The 25,711-nt window shown below is 36.3% G+C and overlaps 3 protein-coding genes across 3 annotated transcripts; 2 read left to right on the top strand and 1 right to left on the bottom strand.

Annotated features, from left to right (window-relative positions):
- The first annotated feature begins 676 nt into the window (after window positions 1–676).
- Window positions 677–5,228, top strand: LOC140766965 (uncharacterized). The gene is made up of 9 exons (XM_073106690.1): window positions 677–986; window positions 1,079–1,188; window positions 2,039–2,157; window positions 2,247–2,344; window positions 3,021–3,108; window positions 3,193–3,327; window positions 3,420–3,513; window positions 3,873–4,018; window positions 4,939–5,228. Exons 1-9 carry the CDS (start codon window positions 925–927, stop codon window positions 4,984–4,986), a joined length of 900 nt encoding a protein of 299 aa, XP_072962791.1. The 5' UTR covers window positions 677–924; the 3' UTR covers window positions 4,987–5,228.
- A 1,213-nt stretch (window positions 5,229–6,441) lies between these two features.
- On the bottom strand, window positions 6,442–19,649 carry LOC140761604 (probable helicase MAGATAMA 3). Its single transcript, XM_073099012.1, has 20 exons — window positions 19,423–19,649; window positions 19,191–19,323; window positions 18,967–19,103; window positions 18,598–18,795; window positions 17,627–17,824; window positions 17,474–17,509; window positions 16,717–16,802; window positions 16,520–16,570; window positions 15,018–15,126; window positions 14,830–14,935; window positions 14,036–14,133; window positions 13,846–13,959; window positions 13,675–13,767; window positions 12,481–12,534; window positions 9,111–9,169; window positions 8,944–9,028; window positions 8,508–8,867; window positions 8,300–8,422; window positions 7,248–7,334; window positions 6,442–7,176 (listed from the first exon to the last, which is right to left on the bottom strand). Exons 1-20 carry the CDS (start codon window positions 19,531–19,533, stop codon window positions 6,952–6,954), a joined length of 2,463 nt encoding a protein of 820 aa, XP_072955113.1. The 5' UTR covers window positions 19,534–19,649; the 3' UTR covers window positions 6,442–6,951.
- Window positions 19,650–20,260: 611 nt separating this feature from the next.
- LOC140758409 (syntaxin-61) lies at window positions 20,261–25,301 on the top strand. The gene is made up of 8 exons (XM_073094562.1): window positions 20,261–20,418; window positions 20,605–20,716; window positions 22,856–22,969; window positions 23,217–23,330; window positions 23,530–23,717; window positions 24,110–24,200; window positions 24,539–24,604; window positions 24,988–25,301. Exons 2-8 carry the CDS (start codon window positions 20,663–20,665, stop codon window positions 25,096–25,098), a joined length of 738 nt encoding a protein of 245 aa, XP_072950663.1. The 5' UTR covers window positions 20,261–20,418; window positions 20,605–20,662; the 3' UTR covers window positions 25,099–25,301.
- Window positions 25,302–25,711: the final 410 nt, after the last annotated feature.

Here is a 25,711-nt window from a genome sequence, read left to right as displayed (position 1 = left end):
ATAATAAGTAAACAATCACTTAAATAACTGCTTTGAAAATGAGAATAAAACTACGTGCATCATACGCTAGAACTTTTAAGATACATTCATAGTTCTAGAAATTATTCTCCCACAATAAGAGCACAATAAGATATCAGTCCATAGGACTAAGGAAAGAATTGAATGATGTGCTCTGTGACTTCATTCAAAGTAGACAACAAAAAGTCCAACATAGCTTGGAAAGGGAACTAAAAGCAATTGGACCCAAGAAAATTCCTCGTTGATCAAATTAATGACCAGATAGCATAAAAATTATATGACTATCTATCAAACATATTACATTTTATTTTATTCTTCTTTTTTTTTTTTTTTTTTGGGCTCAATTTTAATTTACCTTTTTATACTTGAGCTTAAAAATATAATGTCTTTATGGCCATAACCAAGTTGCAATTATTAAAATTTTCATTCAAAATTTGAAAATAATAAGGTTTATTGAAGAAAACATTTCTCACAATCACAATAATTAAATTGCTAATAGTTAAAATTGAATTTATGTGGAGGTAATTAAGTCTTTTAATATTTTGGTTAATGGGTGACTAACGGTTATATCCCAAATCCAGACCAGACCCGAATTAGGCCCGGCCCAATAACAACCCAGAGCCCATTGGGTTGAATTGGGCTTTCAGTTTCCCGGCCCGAGATCCGCAGCATGAAGCCCGACCCGCAAACCCGCAGCCTAAACCCCCAGGCCCTAAACCCTAATCCGCCTCGTCTTCTCCTTCTTCGCCCTCGCCGCCGTTGGTTTCCAGGGTTCCAATTCAAGGTCCGGCCCGTGAGCACACTTACCGCCTAAAATAGCCCTAATTCCATTCCTCTCCTCTAAAGATACTAGTAGGAGTCGAAACCCTATCTCCGGTTCGATTTTTTCTCCAAGGTAGAAGAAAAATGCAGCACGACGACGTGATATGGCAGGTGATCAGGCACAACCACTGCAGCTACATGGCCAAGTAATCCCTCTTCCTCTCCACGAGAATTGTTTGCTTTGGGAAGTAAATTTTGGTTTCGTACGTCGAGTATTTAATGCTTGGGAATCGTGTAGGATCACTACTGGGATCTTCTGTAGAAATCCGAATAATGTCACGGGGATTTGCAATCGGAGCTCATGTCCCCTAGCTAACAGCCGCTATGCCACGATTCGTGATCATGAAGGTCTAAAGCTCCTCCTTTTGGTAGAAACTGTGGTCTTAGTTCTTCTGTAATGTGCCAGAACTAGTGATTCTTCCCTGTCGTGTTCATGTTATAGTATTAAAGACGAGTTTTTATTGTGAAGGGGCCGATTTCTTTGCCTTGTTTTAGCTTCTGTTCAGATTATTTGAGGTTTGGTCAAGTCATTGATATTAGGAAAAAGATGGAATTTCTCTTACACAAATAGAGTAGGATATATGACATCTAATATTACTGCTTTATTAACTTTTCTTTTCGGTGCATTAAGAGTTCTGAATTGGTTTGTAGCTTATGGAGATTTTTGAAGATGGGTTACTATAGAAATTAACCAATTATGTGGATCCTGGAATTAGGAATAGAGCTATGATTTCAAGAGAGTGGGTCTCTAGTTTCCACCTTAGTGAATTTAAACATTGTCATTCCAACATAAATGAGAAATATGGTGAAGTTGAGTTATAACATTACCTTGCAAACAGATAGATATTGAAGGAGAGGAAATCTTGGCATAGAATTTTGAATAAAAATGTCAGCCCATTTATTAGTTTGTGAGACTTCTTTATGCTAATCATGAGAAGAGACCTTGAAGAACACCTTGCCGTAGTTCATTATTTTCTTTATAATATCATAAGCAAAGAAAAAGCCCATGAATGTGATTTTTGTTTTTAGGATGCGTTAGAGGTTTTGTGTGGTTGTTAAAGCTGACTGATATAGGTTGTCATTTCTTATCTGTAATTTCTGTGTGGTTTTTAAAGCTGATTGATATAGATTGTCATTTCTTGCCTGTAATTTCTGTTTTGCACTAATGGTTAAAAATATTGAATATTGGGTCTTGCAGGAGTGTTTTACTTGTATATGAAAACTATTGAAAGGGCTCACATGCCAAATAAATTGTGGGAGCGAGTTAAGCTGCATAGAAATTATGAGAAAGCTCTTGAAGCTATTGACAAGCACTTGGTATAATGCTCTAAATCTGTAACTGACCTGATAAGATATGCAAGATCTGGTAAATCTTACAAGATGCTGACAAACCTTGGTTTCGGCAGGAATACTGGCCTAAATTACTTGTGCACAAAGTCAAGCAACGCCTCACTAAGATGACCCAGTATCGCATAAGAATGAGGAAGCTTCAATTGAAAGTGAGGTAGGGATTCATGTTAGTTTTATCTTCCTCAGATTATGATTTGTGCAGGGAATCATGTAGGCCAGTATAGATTTTTTATCCACAAAGGTACCTGTCATCTGGAGTGCTGGTACACATTTTGTGGTGTTAGGGAAGAGGAAGGGGTGTCTTATTAGCATTTTGCAGTAATATCAACCTTTATGTGGCTGCAATTTAACACGTTTTACAGGCAGGAATTACTGTTCTAGTTTCCCAAAAGAGTTGGTTAACTGCGAGTTCAGTGTCTTATATAGTGAACAGGTTAAATGAGATGCTTGTCAGTATCCAACAGTAGCTCAATGTTTTACTTTAGCTCCACGCCTAGGACATCGGTCATGGCTGTACTTTCAAGACTCTTGTTAAAATATTGAAGATAGATTCTTTTAATGTAATGAAAACGATTCCTCTCCATTTCCAACACATGTAGGAGGATAGCAGCAACCTTGTGCCCTATGTAGTGAAGGAAGTCTTTCTAAATCTTACAAAAAGAAAAATCTGAAAGATTTGTCTCAGGATCATGAGCAAACCCATAAAGTATGCAAACACTTTTTTTTTTCTTGTTGTAGGTCATACTTTCCCCCATTTAAGTAAATTTTGTTTCCTTATGGAAGGTGAAGATTCCTGCACAACATGATATATTTTTCTCTCTCTATTTTAGGGAAAAAATAATGACAGTTCCTAGAAAAGAAAAGAAACGAGAGGCTAGGAGGGAGGAAAAAGCTGAAAGAGCTGCTATACTTGACAAGGTTCTCCATTATGCCCCACTGGAGCTCAGACCTTATTGCCATTTTGGAAACATTTAGGAACTAACATATTTAGTTGTTCTGCAGAGTATCGAAAAGGAATTGTTGGAGCGTCTCAAGAAAGGTGTTTATGGTGACATATATAATTATCCTGTTGAGGCTTACAATAATGTCCTTGAAATGGAAGGTCTACAGCCGACTGCTGAAGAGGAAGAGGAGGAAGTATGGTTTCAACAACCTACATTATTTTGCAATTACTTCTGGTATATATCCATTTTATCATGGCTTGTTTGTGTTTGTTTGATAAAATCTAGGAGCCTGAGGTAGAATATGTCGAAGGTTATGATGAACTTGAAGAGGAAGAAGACATAGAAGACTTTGGAGGCTTACTAAAGGATGATGAGTATGGTAAAGATTATTTTCCTTCTTTTACATATGTTCAGGCTCCTTTGTCGAAAATTGATAATCTACTACCATTGACCTTCTAAAGGTGGCTTCTTTTACCTAGAACTAAGACAATACAACCACTGGTTATTTTTAAGGCACTATGAGAGTGTATGAATGCCAATTTATTGGTTGGCGGTTGCCAACAAGAACCCGATGGAGTATAAATAGTTGGTTATTGGTTTTAGTATCCTATCGTTCTTTTCTTCTTAGATTCTAAGTAAACAGCGGAAGAAAAGTGTACCGATTTTCTGACCTTGTTATACTGCTGTTAATCTGTATAATTTGAGTCCTCCTCTTTATTGATGATATATCTGGTGCAGTTGGCATGGATGAAGATGATTTAGAAGATCCATCTGATCAACATATTGCAAAGAAAACGCGTAAAGGATCCGGCTCTAATTCTGGAAAGCTGGATAGTAGTGAATCTGGCGCAAATGTGAAAAGAAAGGGGAGGGTTATTGTTGAGGTAATGTGCAGTTTTATTTTCTTTTCAGTGATTGCCTCACTAGATTAAATTTACTTTTAAAGACAACCTGATAAGTTCTATTTCTCTGTATGAAATCCAAAGTAAATACTGGTTAAGCGATATACTGATTTTGTAGTCCCTTGGGTCTCAGATTAATTTCAACAGGATGTGGAAGCAAATGATTGAATTGAATATTTCATAGGTTATATTTTAACATTGACCTAGCACAAGGTCATCTCCTTGCAGCATCCTTATATTATGCCTGGGGTTTGAAGTTGTTTCAATATATATATATATATAGTCTCTCTTTTGATAGCTTTCCAGTTGTTTCCATCCATATATTTTTTTGTTCTCTTCACATTAGACAAGCAGTGGTACGTGTTTCCTGAGATTGGTAACACTGCATCTGTTATATTTTTTTCCATCTTTTAGAGGGCATGAAATCTAATTATTTGTACTTAAGATGGTTCCGATATGCAATAGTGCTTTCTGGTTACATTCTTTGCAACCCTTATTATTACTCTATTTTCTTGTTGAACACTTTATGTACATAGGTTGAATGGATGGTTAAACATTCTATTGGGGAGCCCAGTTATGTTCTCTTCTGCTCAAGCAAAACCATCAACTAGATTTCTTCCTGCAATCCTAATTTCTTATCCATGTAAGTTGGAGGACCAAATTTCGGATAGGTCTTCCAGAGGGAGAAGAAAATGGTCTTTGCAAGAATAATGGTAAATAGAAGGATGGATGATCATAGTTAAGAATGATCACAAGCTCCTCTACATGGTCTTTACACTTTTGACTGATTTGCAAGTTATCCACATTCTTTACATTAGTTAGTTTTTGTAGTTCCTATAATTTTTAATGCTAGAACTCAATAACATGTGGACAAACTATTAATATCTACTTTGTGGTGACAGGTTGAGGGCGAAGATGATATGGGCGATAGACAAAGGACAGTGATGTGAGATCAACTTAGAATCCTAGATTCATTCAACCCATCGCACCAAGAAAAGCCTAGTAATACTACTATAATTTGAGTTTGCTTCAAAGAAACGGCAAGAAGACGACATCTCCAACGAAGCCCAAAATTTTGTGATGTAATAGTTGTCAAAACATTTTTAGCGAGGCCAATGTGTTACAGAACTCATAGTTCTTCAAAGAAAATTATACAATGCGCCGCCATAAAATGCCCCCTTTTGGGCATATGTTTTTTTGGTTCATATTCTGCAAATCGATCTCAATATTTGGTTATTATAGCGTGTTACACATAAGAATTGCTTCCATGAATTATCTAGCTGGTAGAAGATAGCTGTTTGACGTTCGAATCAAGCCCAAAGTTTTGCAGCAAATTGGATAAAACAGCAACCCTTCCTTTTTTTTTTTTTTTTGATCATTCATGAGCCCGAAGGCTAGATATGGGTTGGACAAAGGACCAACCCTCCCTAGATACAGAGGCACTTTAGGCCCCACCGAGTTTTTTAGCTGTCTAGTCTAGACTTCAAGCCATATGCGTCGCCAAACAATTGCTTCGAATCAAACGCCGTCGAGACCTGCTCCAAGCCGTTGCGTTGCCAAGCTGTTCTTCCAAGCTAACCGTGAGCCATCAACCGAATTGAGCCAAGCCACCAAACTACCAACCACCAAACAATTTCTCCACCATATTGTTTGGGGTTGGAGTTGAACTCATGACCACCTTGGTCATGAGCAAGGTACCTAGTTGGTAAAAAACAGCAACCCTTCAACCATTTCTGTAGGTAATTGTGAATGTAAGCTTTGTCTGGGCTGCGGTGGTGGTGGACTGCATGATATTCCTGCATACCTTGTCTTCGTATATAAAATATGATGCCACTGAATGGCATCGACTGGAAATCATCTTACAGTGTACCAAGTACTGCCACTAAATAAAGGGATAATTTCATATTGACCTTTTGAACTGTCTTTTATTTTAAATAGATTTTTTTCTTTTATTTTTCGTGATCCATTGAATTTCTTCATCATCGGAAACATATAAAATATCCTCCTCCATAGTGATCCATTAGATTTTTTTATTAAAAAAATAACATGCGAGTTTTAGGGAAAATAGACAGAACAAAGTGAGAATAAAACAATTATTTGGTTTTTTTAACACAATATTAAGGACGAGAAATTTGTTATAATTTAGAAAAGAAATCAATGTATACTAAAGATGTGGGAGCATATAAATATAGATACTAGTTCGTGCAGTTTTAATATAAATAGCTAACACTATCAGTATATACCAATATAATTTTTTCTCACCTTTCGTATAGGATCTGTTACACGACTACACGAGTATGTCAACTAACACAAGAGCCCACACTCTTGACAGTCGCCATTCGAGAATATACTATTAAAAAATGGATTGATCCACCGTTCAGATTGACTTGTAACATTGATCAAAATAAATGAAAGTCTCTTTTGTTTAAAAAATATCAATATACATCAATATGAAATCAGTATACAAACTTTACAAAACTAGATTAGAACGAAAGGGAAAAGGAAATAGTAAATGGAAGAAACATCTTTTGCATTTCCTTGGTAGTGATGTTCTCTCTCTTTTTTTTCTTTCTTTTTTGAGAACTTCCAAATGGCTAGGAATACAGTGGGAACTGGATCAAAAAGTTACATGAACAAATCAGCTAGCACTCCCCTACATACTGTACGCTGTTCCCCAATCACAGTACTATCGGCCCTCTATTCTGATGTTCTAATTTCTAATGATATTTATATTATCAACCTCACAAAAATTATGCAATAACTGATTTATAGGGGTGTTTAAGCCCAAAAGAATGATAAGAGGCAAGATCTAGATGGGGCAGACAATCCTCTTCACAATGCAATGCTGCAAAAGTATTGATTGTGCTCATTTCCGGTATCACCCGAAGGACTCCACTGCAGGTCCTCCCGTCAACTCAATCATCATAGCCTCCTCCATCGTCGACATCAACACCATCATCTGCCAATCCGTCGGCATTGTCATCGCCATTATCAACAACCATATTTTCCATTCTTGCCATTTCATCATGCACTTGCTCCAATGCTTCGTCCTTCTTTAGATCTTTCTCCAGCTGCTGCTTCTGTGCTCGCATCGACTCCAATTTACCATCACCAAAGAATGTGGCATAAGGCTTTGAGACCTGCAGGACAATACTTTCTGAAGTAATCCGGCTACCAAGTTGGAAAAGACGAAGAGGCTAAAACAACATACCTCGAAGAACTGATCTCGATCTTTCGCACTTTTCACTAGATTACCCCAATGATCATCTTGCATCAAAGTTGATGCAGAACCCACCACCTTCAGCACCATCAGATTTAACATTGTATACCATTAGTGTCAGCATTTTAATTGAAAACAAAAACATAGAAAGTGACATTAACTGGTTAAGGGATTGACATTGGATTAAAAAGTTTCTGATCAAATTACAAGACCAGGTTTACCCCCATGAAATTCATCTTGGCTTGAGCTATCCAAGGAAGATTCAAGAATCAGAAAATCTGAATCTCCTGAGTTTTTTCCTCAAATAATAAAAGCCCAAGTCCCCTCCTCTCCCATCTTCACTCATGATATTTAGTATTTACTAAATCAGAATTTCACTCAGTGCCCAGGATTCCCACTGCCGCCCCTTTGGTAGCTGTGATGTCTCTCAACTAAGTGTGGTTGATGATCCTCTTGAGTCTCGAGTACAGCTTGGCAGTAATACTTTCATTTATGCCTGTATTTTGAATAAGAAGGTTGTTCTCACTTCCTTTTCCTAGATAAGTAAACTGAGTTCTTTCCCTGCAAAATACCTGTGATACTTGTGTTCCCCAAAGTAAACAATATTGATTTTTCTCTCTGTGCATGTTCTGCCTACTTTGAACCAACCATTGCTTATCCTTAGTTCTTACCCCACCTTCACAACGGCTTCATCCTATGCAGACAACATATCCTTAATTTACCATCCATCAACCCAATTTATCACAGCACGACCCATCCCCCACCATCTCAGCTCTGACTTCTCTGTGAAGCCAGAAGAAGAAAAAAGAACAGCAGAACAAGATCAGCTACTTAGCAAGTTATGTCACTCTCTAACTTCTCTAAGAAGTCAATATCATTAATGAATATTCAGACACTTATTCTTCTTCTACTTCCAGATACTGTATGAATCTCATCCTGGTTGCTAAGATCCAATCAAAATTATGCGTGGGTTTGGCTGATTGTGACCAGTCACTATTGCTGAACAAAAAGAAGGTAAACATCCATCTCAACGAATTACTTACCATGACAGAGGATCTAGCTCTGGTGATGCCAACATTCATTCTGCGGAAATCCGAAACAAAGCCAATCCCTTTCCCTTCATTTGCTCTAACGCAGGAAAAGATGACAACTTCCTTTTCCCGTCCCTGCAGAGATAAAAAGAACATTTGTATATAAATTTATGTATCACAAATAATGCATGCATTAATAATTACTACATGTGCTAATCACCTGGAATCCGTCAACCGTATTAATATCCACAGCTTGATCAGACTGATCCCCAAAAGTCGCACGAAAATGTTCCCTCAAGAGCTTTACTTGATATCTGTATGGAGATATTACTGCCACCTGAGAACCAGACCTGAGTTCTGGATAACGGGCTGCCAGTTGATGATACAAGATGGCTATAAACTCAATCTCCTGTTCGTTCACCCAAGACCCACTTCCTGATGGTTGGGTCTCTATCCCGTCTATATTAAAGAAACAAAATGGACCAAAGCAACGGTAGGAATGCCAAGGACGTTTTCTGTTGACTAGTTCTCCATCTTGTAAAGAACCACCATAAAATTCTTTCGAGGGGAAAATACTTATCTGTGTTCAACTGAATGAGTTAATGAGACATGAAAAATACTTTAATCATTTAATCAACAATGGCTATTTATCTGACCTCTGGATGCATGCGATACTGAATCTTAAGCATTTGTACAGGAAAGCCAGCAGCTTGAAATCTTTTAAATAAACTTGTTCCATACCTATAAGATCACAAGAGCAGACTTACCAGTTGCAAAATATTTAGGCAAAAGATACACTAGAAGATGTAAAATATTGACTTACCCAAATTTCTCCGCAGTTGAAGAAATTACAGTGGCTGGCAACTGAACTGGGTCACCAACCTTATCCAGAAAACAGAAGATGAGTAAGAAATTTTCAAACATACTCAACCACACTGGTAGCAGCAACTAACATACTGAGGGAGTGAAGAATATATGCTCAGGCTCTCCCAGAATCAGAGCAAGTTGATCAGTTTAATGTTAATGAAAAAGAAAAAAAGTTGATTGTCATGTTGACATGAACATAAAAAAAGTTGTTCTGATGATAAACTAATAAAATGCATTCTGGAAACACCATAATGGCACAAACAAAGTTCCAAATAAGTCATTCTGATCATAAATTACAGATCAACCCCTCAAAATTCTAGTCAACAAAATTCTAAGGATTCATGGGATTTTGTTGACTAGAATTTCGAGGGGTTGATATGGTATCAAAACAGGAGGTCCTGAGTTAGAATCCTACTATGCCTACCTTGTCAATTAAATTTAAAAAAAGTTAAACCAATATAAGTCAAGTCCACTTTTTAAGCTCATCAAATGTCTCAGGTCTATAAGTGAGGGAGATTGTTAGATCATAAATGATAAAGATCACCATTCTCGACTGATCAACTTGTTAAATTGTAGCTATAAGATTGTAATGAAAGTACTCACCGGTCTTCTATGCTCAGTAATTGGTAATTTAATAGTAGACTATCAAAGTGCCTTTATTAGGAATCGATATATTCTGGATAGTATGGTCGCTCACGAGGATAAAGAAGAAGAAAAAGGGATACCATTGAAGCTTGATTTTAAAAAAGCTTATGATAATGTGAGATGAGACTTATTAACTGATTCTACATTGGAGAGGGTTCCTAGAGAATTGGATTCAGTGGATCATGCAGTTGGTTTCGACGAGTTTCTCTACTGTTAAAATTAAAAGAGGAGATTGAGAGTACTTCAGGTATAGAAAATGGTTGTAGCAAGGGGATCCCTTGTCCCCTAACTTATTTCTGTTGGTGGTTGATAATCTAAATAGAAAGAGCGAGCAAGCTAAAGCTAAGAGGATTTTAAGTGGCTTTGGGGGTGATACCAGAAATAAAAGAATTATAAACCTACAATATCCAGATGATACATCAATTTTTCTTAAGGTTGATGGGAAGGAAGTGGGGACCCTGAATTTATTCTTTATTGTCTCGAGGCTATTTCAGGGACGAAGATAAATTTTGAGAAGAGTTCCCTTATATATTTGGGGTCAAATGTGGAGAAGAGGAAGAGGTTGACACACTGAATTGTCAAATGAAAAAATTGCTCATAAAATATCTTGGGCTACCTTTACATAATAGTAAGCTTAGAAAGTGAGAATGGACCCCAATTATCAATAAGATTGAGAAGAAATTGGTAGAGTGGAAAGGTAAAATCCTCTCCTTAGGAGGGAGAATTACCTTGATCAATTCTGTTTTGAACACTATACCTCTTTACTATCTCAACTTCTTTCAAATGTCTGTATGGATAAAGAGTAAAATTGATAGACTAAGACGGAAATTTTCTTTAGAGGGATGCAACTGAGGACAAGGAGTATGTATTGATAAATTGGAGGAAGGTATGTATGAAGAAAGAATTTGGGTTTGGGAGTGACAGACCTTACTGATAAGAATAGGGCTGTATTAGCAAAATGGTGGTGGAGGTTGCCTAATTCTAATAATCATCTCTGGACTAAGGTGGCTAGTTAACGATATTAAGAAAGGGTTAAGGCTGAGGCCATCAATATTGAATAAAGTGTCCCCTTTCTAGAAGGGTGTCTTACAAACCAGACTGTTAAGTCTAGGGTGAGTTGGATAATGAGTAGTGGGAACACTGAAGTTTTGGAAAAATATTTGGATGGGGAAATGCAACTTGGCCTCCCAGTTTAGTTACATTTTTGAAATCGTAGAGGATCTGTATGCAACACTTCAAGAAGCATGGAATAGCAATATCTAGACTTTACATTATAGAAGACAGTTGTTTGAGCAATTAAGGAAGGATGAAAAACTATGAAAATGTTGGTTCAGACGAATGGTATCACCCTGTCAAATGGTCTAGATGTGCCTTAGTGGAGATTCAATAGTAATGGCATATACAATGTTCGATCCTTGTATAGTTTTCTAAATAATGGTGGTATCATGCCGAAAAGGCTTCTCTGGATCTAGAAAATGAAAATCCCTCTCAAAGTAAGAGCCTTTTTTATGGTTGATTTGTCGGAATAAAATTTTAACTAGAGATAATTTGATAAAGAAAGGATAGATTGGCAGTATGCAGTGTGTCTTTTATTCTAAAGAGGAATCAGTGAATTATCTATTTTTGAATTGCTGGTATGTGAAGAGAATTATTACTAAAGCCAGAAAAATCAAGGGAATTATTGCCTAAACCAAGACATGTGAAGGATTGGTTCCTAGGGGAACAAATTTGTCAAAAAAGAGGCAATGACAAACTTGTATTAGTTTGGATTGCTGCTTGGATTTGGAGTATTTGGAGAGAACGGGATAGCAGAATTGTTAGAGCTTGAGAAAAAAAAAAGGGATGCCCTACAATATAAAATAACATTTTTACTTTTATGTTGAGCGGACAGTCATGGAGAGAAGATTACTAAAAAAGACAAGAAGATTATTTCTAGAGCAGTGGTGAATATGAAGGATGAAGAATGATCTCCCAGTGCTACTGCAGTCAGACGACTTCTCTTTTCTTGTTGGCGTTGGATATAGTGATGAATTCTCAGCTTAGTATGTTTTCATTCTGGGATATCGATGTTGGTTTTAGTTGTAACCTGAACAGTCCTGTTTGTTTTCGAATTACCCCGTTAAGATAGGTACTTTCTATGTTTCTTTTGGTAGGGGTGCTGCTGTGATGGGAATTTGAGGGATATCTCTATCAAACTCATGATATATCTGTGAGACTGTTTTATTGTTTCAATGAAACAGGGATTCGGCCTTTTGTCAAAATAAAAAAAATCACCATTTTCTAATGGCTTAAGTTTTCAGAGTATCCGGTAAGTTAAAAACCCTTAATAAAATACATGAATCATATAATTCATAGCAAGAAAAGCCTGTGTATGTATTGCAAAAATGTGAATCTAAACTAATGTGGCCTCACAAGGATGTAATCAAGCTTATGCTGGAAAAATAAGAAGGGGATAGCTATATAAAACTAAATTGTTGTAAACAAAACTGTGCATGAGCTGCAACTAATGAAAAGACAAGACAGCATGCTACATTATAACATAAATTTGTTGCAGATTACTGCTAACTTCCATATATTGTGGTCAGATGATATTGCAGAGTAAACCACACTAGAATATAAGTATCACAAGCAGTTGCAAGCAGCACCATAAATATGAAACATATAGTGCAAAAGAAACATACCAGAAAAACTTGTCTACATCCATGTGCCAAAGGCACAAGAGTTGCCGGTTCCACCTAATGAAGAATTGGCCAAATCACAACAGTAAGAAACACTATGCATTGTCTGCAACTATACAGCTCAAAGTAAAAGTAATACGAAGTTATAATGTTGTCCTTTCTTTAATTACCATAGGCTTGACTGCCAGACACACAAAAATCAAACATACATTGACTCATGAGCAAAGAAAAACAGACAACTAGAAGGCATGTATTTATACACATAAATATATTGGCAATGCAAAGATATAGAAAAGGAAATCTAAAGTGTGTACTGCCTACTTACGTGTTTCTTGTGGCAGCAAGTTTAAAAAAAGCACAAAAATACATCAAGGACTCATGCATAGTGTGCAGAACAAAATTAATTAAAACAAATTGATATAGATTTTGGGGAAAAAAACAAAAATATATCCAAATGAACTAGGGCTGCTGTTAATCTGGAAGATTATACATGACTAAGAAGAAAATTGGTGAGCTGAGGAAAAATGGAGCTCATCAATCATGACCTCCATTGTCTGTAATGCACATTAATGATCCGTCTATTTTAGTTTCATATAAGCTTTCCAGTAGCTCCATGCACTTTACTAGCACAGCCAACACCTTCTGCTCTTCCCTTCCCTCCTTGGAACCTATTGTCTAGCTCCTCATTAGATATTCATATTTAAATTTCTATCATTTATGTACATTAGAACATCACCAAAAGATTACATTCATCAGTAAAATCCTAAAAAAATTCACATTTCAATAATAAAATTTCTTATGGTTACCCATTCATGGCTCATGATTAATCTCAGATGACAATATTTAATTCCCACATAGGCAAATACTTAACATCGTCAATCTTCTGATTTTTAAAAACAAACTGAGCTAGTGCTAATTGGCATCAGCTCCAATTTCACGGTGTGTGACACCATAAATACTGCCTAATAAATCTCTCAGAAAAGGTAACAACAAGACTTGAAGTGCGGTATTGGAAAAACTATTTCTTGGCAAGTCTTGGATTCAGAAACAAGGACAACACCAAGTGATCGAATTTAAAGGACTAGAAAGATGATCCAACTGTGTTTGCTGAGGAATTATGAATGAGACAACAAGACCAACAATCCATATATATTAATCATCTATATTGAAAATATCAGGAAGAAGCAGTGAACTTACAGCTTGCGCAGCTTCATCGATTATAACTACATCGAACACACGATTCATTCTACTGAAAATAGATGAACCACTAAAACTGAGAGTTGAAAATACCTGCAAATTTGGGAAATAATGAGGATAAATATGAAGTAACAATTAAATCCATCCTTTTGACAGAAAAAATGAACCCACAATAGCTGCTTCATCAAGAACTGAAGCACGAATACGATCACGGTCAGCTGCCCCTCCTGATCCATGTTTTCCAACACCTGATGACCGATCAACACCAGCAAGTTTTTGCTCTACCTGCAGCAAGAAATGTCATGCACCACAAATGTTTTGTCAAATACGTAGCCAAATGGTTAAGAGGTGAAAACCGCACAAGGTAATCCATTGATACAGCTTGCACAGAATGATGAGGCTTTAGACCAATTCGCACGATTTTGGGATTATATACAAGGTCATTTTCATCATGAATACCTGAAAATCCAAAAGCCAGTAATAAACTTAATTTTCATGTGAAAAGAAAGAACTTTAAAACATATGACTGAACAGCCACAAGGACTACAAGGATAGAATTTATTCTCTTCTCTTCTAGATTACGCCACAATCAAAATTATCCAACCTCACAACTTTTTCGCGAGTTAAATTATGTAAGATGAATTGTTAATTGTCTGACAATCTTTGTCAAAAAAGTTTGATATTGTCGAAACTTCTGTAGCATAATGCAGCTAAATTTGCAATTTCCAAATCATCAGAAACATCACAAATGTAAGTTTTACAATTGAAGAATGTTACTTGGTAATTCAATAATTGCCATTCAGTAAAATATAGGATCAATAGTCTAAAACTAGTCCCCGCATATACTATGAACCCTTACAAATTGATTTGGTTCTTGCCAAGAGAGTTTAACTTTAGGTCTCAATGTTCCTTGCTGAACCTTGACTATGCCGAGAGAATGGAAAGATTTAGTGATTCAATCCAAGTAAAGATGAAAACTAAAAAGAAAGGATGACGGGTAGGTCATGACTTGACAGAAAACTCTAACTAAAGATATAAATTATTTGAGATTACCCAACAGCTGCAACAAAACCTAACCATGTATAATTCAAGTAGGTAATAATCATAATAAGGCACCTAAACTATTACCCTCTGCTCAACAAGGGAAGTTCTTACCTGTATGTAGGAGGCGCAAAACTATTTCATCAAGTGCAGAGTTGGACGGTGCACATACCAAAACATGAACACGATATTTGCGGTTGGAACTTACAATTTCAGGTTTCTAAGCAGAAAAGGAGAAAAGTAAGGTGTGAAACTATCAAACGGTCTTCCAATCATAAGCACATTAAGTTACTGGAGAATACCAATTCATTTCCAGTAGGGAAAAAACCATCGTCACCATCAACAGGCATAATTAAGTCTCTTGGATTTGCACTGACTAACCAAGGAGATGCTTTCATCCAGTGGCGTTGCCTGCCAAAAAAAAGAATATATATATAGCATTAGCCATATACATATTATATTGGAAAGATACAATATGGCATAAAAAGCTGAATCACTTGACAGGCGTCTTCTTATTATAGGTCAAATGACACTTTCAGATGTAATTTTATGGTCTGCCTATAGTCTGAAAATAAGTTGATGAAGAAGCCTTCTTAATCTCTGTTTCCAAATCAGATTAGTAAGCTAAAAATGTAGCCTTTACGTAAAACACCTATATGTACAACATGGTGTCTTCCTTGTCCAATTGAACAGAAAGTTGCACTTGCAAGAAAAATACAATTTGACATGACAAGAACAAGTAACTTGGAAACCAAGAAGATATAGATCATAACAAAGACCAACAGTAACAATAAAAATATTGAAAGCATGGTTCGCAGGATCAGCCGATCCCGATCTGAAATCTCCCTCTCTCTATCTCTCTTCGATTCTGATCTGAACTCTCCCTCTTTCTCTTTTTCTCTCTTTGTGATATAACCATTGTTTTTCTTACGAAGAGGTCTAGTTTCGGCGAACTCCCGTGACGCAAATCTAACTTTGGCGAACTCCAATTTTAATTTTATTTCTTAATTTCCTTCTTAGTTTTTTCATTTCTTCCACTCTCTATCTCATTTTTTTCTATTTTCTTCTTTTTCACTACACCATAATTTTTCTTTTTTTTATTTGGTTTTTTTTCCAGTTGCTCTCTCTCTCATCTCTTCTTTCAGTTTTTTCAGAGCACCATAATTTTTATTTTTATTTTTATCATTTTTTCTAGATTTTTAGCAATTTTTTTATATTTTTAAATAGTATTTAGAATTTACATAATTAAAAAAGGTCTGATCTGATTCAGACGACTAATACGGCCAATCCAGCCAATACATAGTTTTTTCGAATGACCGATCCTGATTCCGATCCCAATTTTTCAAACATTGATTGAAAGCATGAATAAGCCAAATAAAATATAATCTTAATAGTATGCATTCCAATATATCACACTTCATGATAATATGCATCCAAAATAATCAATATAAAAATCATCTATTAACTCTCCTTTACATGCCAGGCATATCTAATTAAAACCATTAGCCCTTCAAAAAAATGCTTCCTAGCTTGATAATCTTTCATACTTCCCATTTTGACCCAAGTAAAATTATTTGATTACAGGTTGTAACGAATTACTTAAACAATCTAATATTTAAATCTCCTTAAATTAATATCAGAATGATCTTTTGTTAGTCCAAACCAGCGGGGAGATGGCTAAGAACCTCATATGTCTTGCTCCTAGAAACACTACTAGCAGAATCCTCATGCAATGGGACATGTAGGAAATTTTTTCCATATTTATCAGCTTTGACATATAAAACAAGATATAGGCAATTATTACATCTCCTCAAATTGCAGTACTGCACCAAGTTTTTGAGTAGAAAATCCTCCCCTGCATGACAACAGAAGGAAAATCAAATTTACAGACATAGTAGCAAAGAATCTCCTATTTGATGCTTAATTTATTTTATTCACAAGAGGCTGGAAATCCTCAATCCTTTCAGTAAAAGAGAATTGAAGAGGGCTAGTTGAAAGTACTTAGATTGAACTCTTGCAGGAGCTGAATGAAGAACAGCACTAAGAAGTCCAAGAATTGTCTGTGTTTTTCCTGTTCCTGGTGGACCCTAAATAGCACATGTCATGAGGACCAGATCGACAATGCATATGAGACAGATAAAATGGTGATGCCAGAAGTCAATTGCATTATGATTTAAATATTCTTACAGAAAGGCATAACTACAACAAGCTTTGGTGATCATCTACGTTTCTAACATGACAAGTCCATTCTCATAAAACTTGTTTAGATAATAATTGATAACACTCAAATTATGCATTATATACATAGGATGCAACACAGATCATCATCAACTATTAAATTTCTTATAACATTTCTGGTTCCATCCTCCCTTTGTGTATGCTAAAACAGAAACCTTTTATGGTGTTTTAGAAAGCATCAAGCACTTATATGGAAAGGAGTATCCCCAAATCTGTTATTTAAAGTTTAAACAAGTCAAAGTATCTCAACTATTCTTAATAGGAATTCCAACAGGTTCAATCACCTAATCCTAAAAAACTATAAACATTTAAACAGTGAATCAGTTTAAAAAGCTCGGCGCATCATAAAAATTAGGATCTCCTTCAATCCCGTGCATGACTTTCTTTCTCCCTGCAAGACCATATCTAACTCAATATGCTCATTATTTCAAGTAGTCTACTTCAGGTCTACATCAGCAAATAATCACTATGATAAATTTGCAATACAGTTTCCACCACTAAGAATAATAAAGCAACGAACCTGTATTAGAACAAAGGATCTACGTGAAAGACCAGCCTGTAATACAGAAAAACTTTATCCTATCAAAAACAGGTGGCCCAATTAAATAGTAAAGATGCAAAAATATATATTATCCAGCATATGCTCATTGGAAAGCTGATTTATAAGACTCACATGTATGGCTTCCAATTGGGAATCATTGAGGTTAGTTTTAAGATGATCCATTAGTGGTTCAGGTACGATCCAGGCACGATTTTCAACATTCATGTCATTCGACTTTTCAGCAGCTGATAATATCAAATCCTTGAAAGGAAGAGAAGTAATAGAATGCAGTGCTACATATTCACGTATTATAGTTGATAAGCTGCAAATCTGGTAAGATTCATAAACAATGTCCCATCACCAAATAGAAAGTAGAAATCAACGTTAAAAATAAAAAGAAACAATCCTGATATAAGTATTCTGACATATTTTTAAAGGTTTTATTTTCAGAAAGTACAGAAAAGACTCACAGAGCTATAATCCTTGCTATAAAGCAACCAAAGCCTTAAGTATTGAACTAACAACTATTAAAAGATAGCCTTTCGATTGAATAACTTACAGAGCATCATGAATTTACTGATACAGTCATAAAGTTATCAATTATATACTATATAGTCATGCTTAAAATGACAAATCCCCAAATCGGCACACATTTTACAATTTTACAAACCGTTAATTACTTTTATTGTTTCCCACATCACTTACCAACATAAATAAAGTAATTGTGGGCCAGCAGGGATGCAAGTATCTACACATAGTTTTTCTTCATTTTTTACACAGATAATATCTCCTTTTAGTGTTTATTTCTTCTTGTTCTGCAAGTGGATTTTCTAAAAGAAAGAATGATGTGTGTGTTTGGAGTATCTATGTCAGATCCAGAACTTTTCCCATCAGTCACCAGTTGTTCGAGTGTACTTGCAGTTCTTGATCCTTATTTTCTATTTTTCTTCAAAAGGCAATATCTTCTCTAGCTTGTAGATTATCTAACTAGAGTGTGATTACATTAAGTACTAAATCTATATAAATCTAATTCCACTTCAAAATTATGAGGAAAAATGCTGCTAAAAGGAAGACTAAATTCCTTGTTGGCAGGTCATACTCACTCGCAAAATCCATAGGAAGCTCTCTGCTGTTTTCAAAACAGAAAGCATCCTCGTCAGCCTTGGACTGTGCTCAGGTTCAGCTTTCCCCAGCCTTTTCACCTCGCCAGCAAGGAAGGTTCGAAGGGCAAGAGTTTCTCTACCACCACGATGTTCCACCATCGCAAAACAATATGTGGACGGTGTTGCTCCCTCTTCAAACTGCAAAATGTAACAAAAGCACAAGTAATCAAGTATACATAACAACACCTCAGATAGATTCTTAGGCAACCATCTACATACGACTCCTATGTTATGCACATTATATTCAAAAAAGGCAACGCAATGACATGACATAGGTGAAATCAAAGGTAGGGGGTACAAATAATCTACCTTCTCCTTGGAAAGCAGCAAGAGATCATTCTCCGACACTTCTTCACGGAATTCATCAAGGACGGCCACCGAAACCTTATGAAATCCATCAGACTCGACGCAAGAAGAGAACGCACCCTTCTGCCAGTCGGTCTCGTCTGGGATCCTCCAAGAACACAAGCAAATCATCATCAATACCAAGCAAACCCCAAAAGATCAAATTTTAATCCAAAAGTGCACGTCACCTTCCTCGTCCCTCCCTTGAATGATCTGCGCCTTTACCTCTTCGAAGAGGAGAGGCTCGAAGACTCCGATGTAGTCATCGACGTCCTTGTACGTGTTCTTCGCAGGCCTGAGCCCATCGGGGGGCTTCTTGCTCTGCTCATGGAAGGAAGAGAGGAAGATTTAAGACGACCGAAACTCTAGAAAGGGGAGAGGAGGAGAAGGAGAAGAAGAAGAAGAGTCAGATTGGATTACCTTGGATTCGGCGACGAGGCGGAGGTAATCCCAACTGAGCACTACCCTTTGGAATCGATTGATAGAAGGAGGAGCAGAGGAAGACGGCGCGGGATTCTTCTCTACTGCCATTGCCGCCTCGCCAAAGGATTAGCTCGAGGGGTGAGGGTTTTAGGCGAAGGGTTTCTTCTGGATGGTTACTGGTTCGTAGAGACGAGGAAGACGGACGCCACGTCGGATGAGTTAAGTTGGTCGGATTCGCTACTAAACCGGATTGAGAACACCCTATATTTTAATCTATTTATAATCCAATCCTTTTTATATTTCCTATAATTTTCCTATCGCACGGTTAGTTTAACTAACTACGGATCGTAAACTATGGTCTATTTAACTACTCGAAGTGTATAGAAGTTAAGTCTTATTATTATGAAGTAAATATTTTTGTTATAGATTAATTATTTTAATTAACTCAGGTATTATATAAATACAATGCTAATCACAAAATTAATAAAATGAAGGGCGTTATTAAAAATGTACAACTTAAAAAGGTGGAGAAATAAATAACATATCCTAATTATCACATATGATATATTGTTGACAAGAAAAAAAAGCCCATTAACCCCTCTAATACTCTTATTTGATACTATTTGGACCCAATCATTTATCTATTTTCACTAAAGAATATGCATAGTAGAATCTCATTTTGGACAGGCCTAATTATTAACCACTTGTCTAATCTAATTATTAGGATTTTAATTATTATTAAAAGAAAAGGAGAAGAAGAAAACTCTTGGTCTGGGCTTCAGCCCAAGAGATCAATTTTTATAGCCTAAGAAGACATCGTCAAGCATTCATCGCTTTTCTTGATATATTTGAAGCTATTGTTCCTTGGGGCAGCCCAGCCCAAGAGACACCTCTCTACTAAATCTCTCTCTCCTTGAGATTGTCGGCGGCGGCGAAGGAGGAAGAGAGAGAGAGAGAGAGAGAGCGTTCCGGACCTCCGGTGCTCCGCTTCAGGTAAAGCCCTCTCTCCCTCTCCTCCAATCCGGTCCGGTTTGTACTGTAATTGCAGTCTTCCCTGATCGATTACGTACAAGTTTATCCCCATCAGATCGGATCGGATTAGATCGAGACTAATCCGAATTAGGGTTCAGTTCACCGTGGATTGTGGATTGTGTCTTACTGTTATTCCTTGGCATGCAGAATCTTGTGGATCTGAAGGATTTGGAATTTTTTGGTTGTTGTTGGAGATTGCGATGAGATGACTCCCGCTCAAGATCCATTTTACATTGTCAAAGAGGAAATCCAGGACTCTGTGAGTTGGATCTGTTTATATGTTTTACTTGCTTTCAAGAAAACTTGTTTCCGGCGTATTTCCGCTAGTTTTCGGATAACTACTGGGTGAAAGTGGAATCTGTATTTCCGCGAATTAACTCAAGCCTTGCGACATGATGAATAAAATCCCTCTTCGAATAGTGTGGTGCTCCGTATGTTTATGGGATGGATGTCATGGTATTTGTCTATTCATCAAACGAAATTCACATTGATCATCATCAAAACCCACAAAGTTCCTAAACAAAGACAAAGCCCAGATCCATTGGACAAGGATAAATTAGCTTAAGGTCAAGATCGAGCAGATTTGATTTGATCAGATGAAGCTCCATGATGTGATTTATTAGTATTGATTGGAGTCAGCAGTTAACTTGTGTGAATAGCGAAATGGGTGGAAATGGTCATTTTGTTAGAAATAGGAGGGACTGAGCTAGTTTACTGATTTGAATTTGTGAAGAGTAGAGTTTGATCGAGGTGATAGTTTTGAGAAGAAACTTCAAGCCTCAACTTTTATCAAGAGAATGTAGTGAAATAGGAGAATTCAGACGGGTGATATGATGCAATTTGTCATGATTGGAATGAACTTATTAATGCCAATGTAATAACTTTTGAATCTACTGAGTCATCTTAATTTGATAAAAGCAGGTTCTTGGGACAGCTTCTTTTCGTTTTCCTTCCGGAGATGGTATATGTTTCTAGGATCACTTGACAATAGCTTCCTTGCATTTCTCATCTGTATTAAACTAGCCGGGGACTATAAGCTGATTACAGAGTGTGTCAGATAGTTTTGTTCCTTTGTATTGTTTTGGCACCGACCACGCTTTCACAGAAGTACTGATGTTTTGGAAGTAAATGTATAGATATTGCAACTTGTGTCTATAGATCTAGAAGGCATTTGATGGAACTCTAGAATGTTGTTATAGGATAGGGGAGAAGGTCAAGGGTATCTGTGGACACATATTGATATGAATGAACATATTTAAGGACTTTGTATTAAGAGGTTAAGGATGTTTGAGCAACAGTACATTTAGTTGTAATTTAGTCTTCTACGATGCTCTGGATTGCTGTTGTATTGGAGGCTCTCAAATAATTTGGGCCGAGAAATGCAGTACATGAGAGAAACTCTGCTGCAACTAGGAACATAGTTGAGAATGTAGCCTAACATTGAAGTTCTAAAGATTGATCTCGGCATGATTGTAATTGTCAGTCAGCTAAAGTCAAAAACATGAGATGAGAAATTGAGATAATTTCTTCTTTAGCTGGAGATCTTGCATTCTTTTATCTTTTTGCTTGTTCCTTGTTTGTACTAGTAAAAAGAGACAAGTCTGGTTGTAAGAAAATATCTTCTTTGCCTTCCCTATATATCCTTTCCAGGTCTAGGAGTACCTTTGGAGGCTTTATTGTGTGCTGTATGGGCTTATAATTTGATTAGAAATCATTAATATTCTATTCCTCTAGCCACTTTCGAGGTTTGATGCGCATCCTCTTTTGTGTGATTTTTCTTTTGGAAGTAACTTGTTGTCCATGGTTAAAACTCTAGGGGTGGAAAAGTAAGTAAATAAAATACTCAGTTCTTGCAAGGAGGCTTCTCAATCTTAGCTTGTGCATGGTATGAAAGCTGATGTTTTTGCCAGGAGGTTTACATGATGTTGCCAATGCTCCTATAGGTGCATTACCAAGAAGTAGCTTGGATAACAAATTGAATACTCTCTTGTAGCTTGTGCATGGTATGAAAGCTGATGTTTTTGCCAGGAGGTTTACATGATGTTGCCAATGCTCCTATAGGTGCATTACCAAGAAGTAGCTTGGATAACAAATTGAATACTCTCTTGGTCTGCCCTATAAATGGTGGGCTATGGCAGTTAAGCTGATCGTATTGTATCATCATTTTATCTCATTCAAAAGTTTGGAGTAATTTTGAAAGTTTAAAAGTCTCCTGGCTTATGTGACTCCATAATATATATATATATATATATATATATATATATATATATATATATATGTATATGTACATGCGTATGTACATAGCAGAATATGGCTCTAGAAGTTTTCTGGCTTTCTTATCTGTATGCAACTGTTTTGATTCTCTTACATATAAAGCTAAAAGTTTCCTTTGTTCCAGATTACCAAACTGCAAGCTTCTTTGCGCCAATGGGAGCAAACTCCTGTAAACACTGGAGAGCGTGTTCATCTAACTAAAGAGCTTGCAGCCAGTTGTGAAAGCATTGAGTGGCAGGTAATAAACGCTAAGAATCTTACTTTTCTGTAATAATCTTCCATTTCCTGTAATTTTGATGGTGATTTCTTACCATACAAATACATTGGCAAAAGAATGTAATCATCCTTTTCTTTCTCAAATCTCAATTTTCTTTAAGCCCCTCTCTAGTTGTTTGCAGTACAGATTGAACTGCAATAATATCTTCTAATTTGAAATTATCCTTCTTTATGGTCATATGTTAACTGATATTTTTCTTTGCTGATAGGTGGATGAATTGGACAAGGCAATTTCAGTTGCTGCAAGAGATCCGGCTTATTATGGACTTGATGATGTTGAACTTGGAAAACGTCGGAACTGGACTAGCACTGCACATAACCAGGCAAATTTCAAATTTATTTTTACAGCTATTTTTCACGCATTTCTTTGTGATTTTACTGATGTGCATGATTCTATGTTTTAGGACCTATTTCATACAAGAATGTGATATATTGTTTTGGGTTCTTTTTTACTTTTTAATTCTTATAAATTTATGAACAGGAATTTATTTTGAATACTCTAAACAGTTCGTACTTATCTAGGTTGCTACTGTGAGGAGAGCTGTTGAAGCTGGAAAGGAGAAGAGCCATTTTACTTTTGCGTCACGCCAAGAGCTAATGGGTTATGCAAATGATCATGTTTCTGAATCAAGCAGACCTAACCACTATGATGCCAGAGATAATGATGATTTTATCTCTTCAGAATCAGATCGTCAGCTGCTTCTTATAAAGTATTCTTTTTCCTTTTCCTATTTGACATTATTGGGTCTGGACACTATGATCTTCTGCAGGATATATGAATTGTGGATACACTATGACCTACTTGATAAGTTGGTACTTGTTGATACATTAACAGCCAATTTTAGTTACCTCAGAATAATTGTGGATATTTTCCATCCTAGACTTATAATCAAGATACATGAAAATAGGAATTTGTAGGTGCATAGGATGATTTGATCCTTAATTGGGAAATAGGAATCGTGCATCTTCTTTTAAAGACTGACCACATTGAGTTTTTTCCCTCATATTCTAATATAGAATATGATATCCCGATATATTTGATAATTTTGTTTAGTTTGATGAAGATTTTATTGTTTGTTTATATTAAGCTAAATTGCTTTAGGCAACAAGATGAGGAGCTGGATGAGCTTAGCGCAAGTGTAAAGAGAATTGGTGGTGTAGGACTTACCATTCATGAAGAGCTGGTTGGGCAGGTACTAATTAATTCACTTCCCAAGTATGTGTTGTATATAAACTAATTTGTAACATGAAATGGCAAGAATGAACCAGATATCCACATCTGCCTGTCGGGTATTAAGATTATTTGAAATGAGCTGTATGTACAGTAATCATACACTGGTTATTCTTACTTAGTTAGATATCATTAGCATGATACAGCACTAGATTATTGAAAGGCCATGAAATAATATTGGATGGCTGAAGCATTCATGATAAAAAAAATTGTACATGTGATTTCCTGTTTTACAGTAGCTCTGCATAAGGGAGTTCAATTCCTTCTGATGCAAGTGATTTTATTTTCCTCATGATGCAGGAAAGAATTATTGGTGATTTGAGCATGGAGATGGAAACTACTTCAAATAGGCTTGATTTTGTGCAGGTTTGTCCTTTTCACATTTACTTGCTCGAAAGACTTGTAGTTATCAATTCTCTTTGTAGTTTTGTTTCTATTTTTAATAATTAGCAAAGAGGAATTGACTCTACTTCTCCTATCCCACTTGCAGCAGATCTCCGTATATATTCATGAACTCTTTTCTCAAGATTCCATCAGTGCTGAATAATTCTTTGTTGCATGTAGAATTGTTATTAGCATCTTAAATAGATACTAAACTAGTTCATTCCATCATCTGTTGGTTTTAAGATTGGAAATTCGCTACTATCTAGCCTTTTTTTTTTTGAGAAATCACTACTATATAGCAATTTAGAACTGCGAGAATCTAACTGATGATGCGGGCACCTTTTCTCCTTTTTTTTCTGTCACAGAAAAGAGTGGCTATGGTTATGAAGAAGGCCAGCGCAAAAGGGCAAATTATGATGATAGCTTTCTTGATAGTTCTCTTCATAATTCTTTTTGTTCTGGTGTTCCTCACATAGTAAAGACAATAAAGTTGCGTGGACTAATATTTTTGTTTAATGTAAGTGGAGGTGGAAGAACACATGAGGCTTCAAATAATCTACTGGTGTAGATAATTTCAGAATCATCGTTTTTCTGGCAGCGTGCAACACATTAATGTAAATCATTCTTACGACGTCTCTGATTTATACAAATTCTCCATCACAGGGCATCCTTGAAACCACCTTCCTCTGTTGTTTTCTTGAAAGCTTTTGATATCTTTCAACTGAGCACTGTTACAGAATCTTGCTTCTTTCTTTATGCATTTGATGCTCTACAGTGTTGCATTTTTGAGAGCTTTATGCCAAATAAAAATTGACGACGAAATAATAAGCATGTCTGCTTTCAGAGCTACAAAACTGGTGACCTTGCAATTCTTGTCTGTCGCTGTCAGTTTAGATCGGTTTGGATCTTAAAACGTATGTCTCCTAATAATTTGCAAGTATAGGTATCAGATCCAATGATTTCTACCATTCTTATTCTAGAATCGAGTACCAGATTTGATAATTTCAATTAGTATGCAAAGGGTTTTCTGATCCGATTGTATAGAATCATCTACTAAAGCAGTGGATTTCTTTTGTTTGTGGATGTTTT

This window comes from Typha angustifolia, chromosome 1, assembly GCF_048772165.1.
Source record: "Typha angustifolia cultivar Huaian chromosome 1, ASM4877216v1, whole genome shotgun sequence".
Classification (NCBI taxonomy): domain Eukaryota; kingdom Viridiplantae; phylum Streptophyta; class Magnoliopsida; order Poales; family Typhaceae; genus Typha; species Typha angustifolia.
The sequence above is the reverse complement of the archived record's forward strand: the minus strand, read 5'-3'. Positions and strand labels throughout refer to the sequence as shown.